At 32.6% G+C, this 2,170-nt stretch overlaps 1 protein-coding gene across 1 annotated transcript; it reads left to right on the top strand.

The window, feature by feature from the left end:
* On the top strand, positions 1 to 2,170 carry LOC129928554 (ribosomal protein S6 kinase 2 alpha-like). Its single transcript, XM_056043193.1, has 4 exons — positions 1 to 561; positions 1,461 to 1,588; positions 1,811 to 1,926; positions 2,154 to 2,170. Exons 1-4 carry the CDS (start codon positions 1 to 3, stop codon positions 2,168 to 2,170), a joined length of 822 nt encoding a protein of 273 aa, XP_055899168.1.

Raw genomic sequence — 2,170 nt, 5'->3', positions numbered from 1 at the left:
ATGTTGACCAGTAAAGGAAAAGTCTTCAAAATGGAAGAGTATCAAAAAGATGTCTGTGAAGTCTACGATATGCAGATAGAGAAAGTCCTAAAGGATCGTTATCCTACCAAAGTTGTACAAGTTCACAAAACACTCGATCCCAACAGAAAGTGGGCTGTAAAAATGTGTTACAAAGACAAGACACAGAAAGGTATTTCGGCGGAACATCCCTTCATCATGTGCTTAGACACCGTCGCGTCATTTCCGAGTTACTTATGCTTCGTCATGCCATTCTACGAGCAGGGTACGCTGACCAAGGCGCTGCCATTGATGACGCATGAGTTTAGAGATGAATGTCTGGTGCAGCTTTGCTGTGGAATCAAGTTTCTTCACGACAGAGGAGTCGCTCACAGGGACCTGAAATCTGACAACATTTTACTCACTAATCAAAAGAATGTGGTCATAGCTGATTTTGGTTTAGCCGACCACGTCTGGCCATCTGAGCCTTTAGTTACCGGGAGAAAAGGAACAGTAATGCACATATCTCCTGAGCAGGACAACAAGACCTTTGACTGCTTTAAGGTAAGTCTACTTGAAGTTTTTAAAAGTATGTCATTAGGAGTACTGAGTTAGTAGTCAATTTTAACCATTACAGTTTGTAAACTTTTTTTACGTATGGCGCTCGAATCTCTTACCTACTGAATAGTTTACTTCCATCATTTTTTCCTAGTTGTAAAGGGTTAAACTCTGGCATAAATATCCAACCTGAAATTTATACACGTTATTTAAACACGAAAAAAACGCTAGAGACATTCGATGAAATCTGATCCTGCTTTCTGCAAAAGTTTTTTTTTTTTAATAAACTATTTTATTTTATTATAATTTTGTGCGCAATACACAAGGGAAATAAAACTGAAACAAGTTCTACTGAAATGCAATTACAATGTAAAAAAAAGTTCAAGTACATTTAACCAAACCTAAGCAGATAAATGAAAAAGTTTGAATGATTAAATCTACTAGCATTCTTTGCCATTTTTATACACGTATAGATAATCCCACTTTAATAAGCTAATGTTTAGGTACTGAAATCAAAGACACTGTTGGCCAATCTAGATGTCTATATAAAATATCTTCACTAAATTGTTTCAAAGCGTTGTATATGACACAATCAATCCATAAGGTCTGAACACAGATTTTTTTTTTTTTTTTGCATAGACCTTAAAACACACAAAAACACATACACACACACATAGAGATAGATAGAGGGGGGGGGATTGAACATTTTGAAAGAAAAAAAGAATAAAAATACAAAAAATATGGAACCAAGTTTATTTTCTAGCTGTTTAAACCTATAAAAACACAAACCTATACTGACTAATAGTGTATATAGGTGCAAAATAATCGTCGAAATATTTTAAACAATTAAAATAATTAAGTCAGAATTAAATAAATACAGTAATGTTTTTGTTTTGTTATTGTAGTGTGACATGTACTCACTTGGAGTAGTCTACTGGTGTATGTTGTGCATGGTAGATGTGATAGACTTGAAGCCCAAGGAGCCACTACTCACGATAGTTTTACGAACATTCTTCCTACCAGATATCGACAGGTGAGTCAAAACATTGACATTGATTTTTATACTTAGTGAATAGCAATTTTCTATGTCCAATGTCACTGTTACAAAGATTTTACATTTAAACAAGAAAATATGGATAGTAAAAGAAAACATAACTAAGAAATAATGAAAATTAGAAATAAAAAAAAATATTTGAAATATTTGCCATGTGTAGAACTCTAATAATAAAATGTAACTTTATGATCTTATTTTCAGGGACATTTTGTCATGTCTTTTGGAAGCTGATCCTAACAAGCGATTTTCAGTCTTGAGTCTGATCAATTTATTGAACCGCTCAATACGTTTTAAACATAGAATTGAAATGCTTAGAGGTAATCAATCTGTCTATATGTTTATTGCCTAAATATATTGGACACTTGTTTTAATATAATGTAAAACTAATTTCAAAAGTAAAAAAAAATAAAAAAAATAACAATCTTTCTGTTTGTCTCTTCCAAATTTTTTCTCTCTGTTTTTCTGTCTATCTGTCTGTCTGTTTTCTTGTATAAACTTTTCTATTTTTCTCAAAGTACTACTTGATTGTATTTTTTCTCTACAGACATTGGTTTGCTGTAA

This window comes from Biomphalaria glabrata, chromosome 10, assembly GCF_947242115.1.
Source record: "Biomphalaria glabrata chromosome 10, xgBioGlab47.1, whole genome shotgun sequence".
NCBI lineage: Eukaryota > Metazoa > Mollusca > Gastropoda > Planorbidae > Biomphalaria > Biomphalaria glabrata.
The sequence above is the reverse complement of the archived record's forward strand: the minus strand, read 5'-3'. Positions and strand labels throughout refer to the sequence as shown.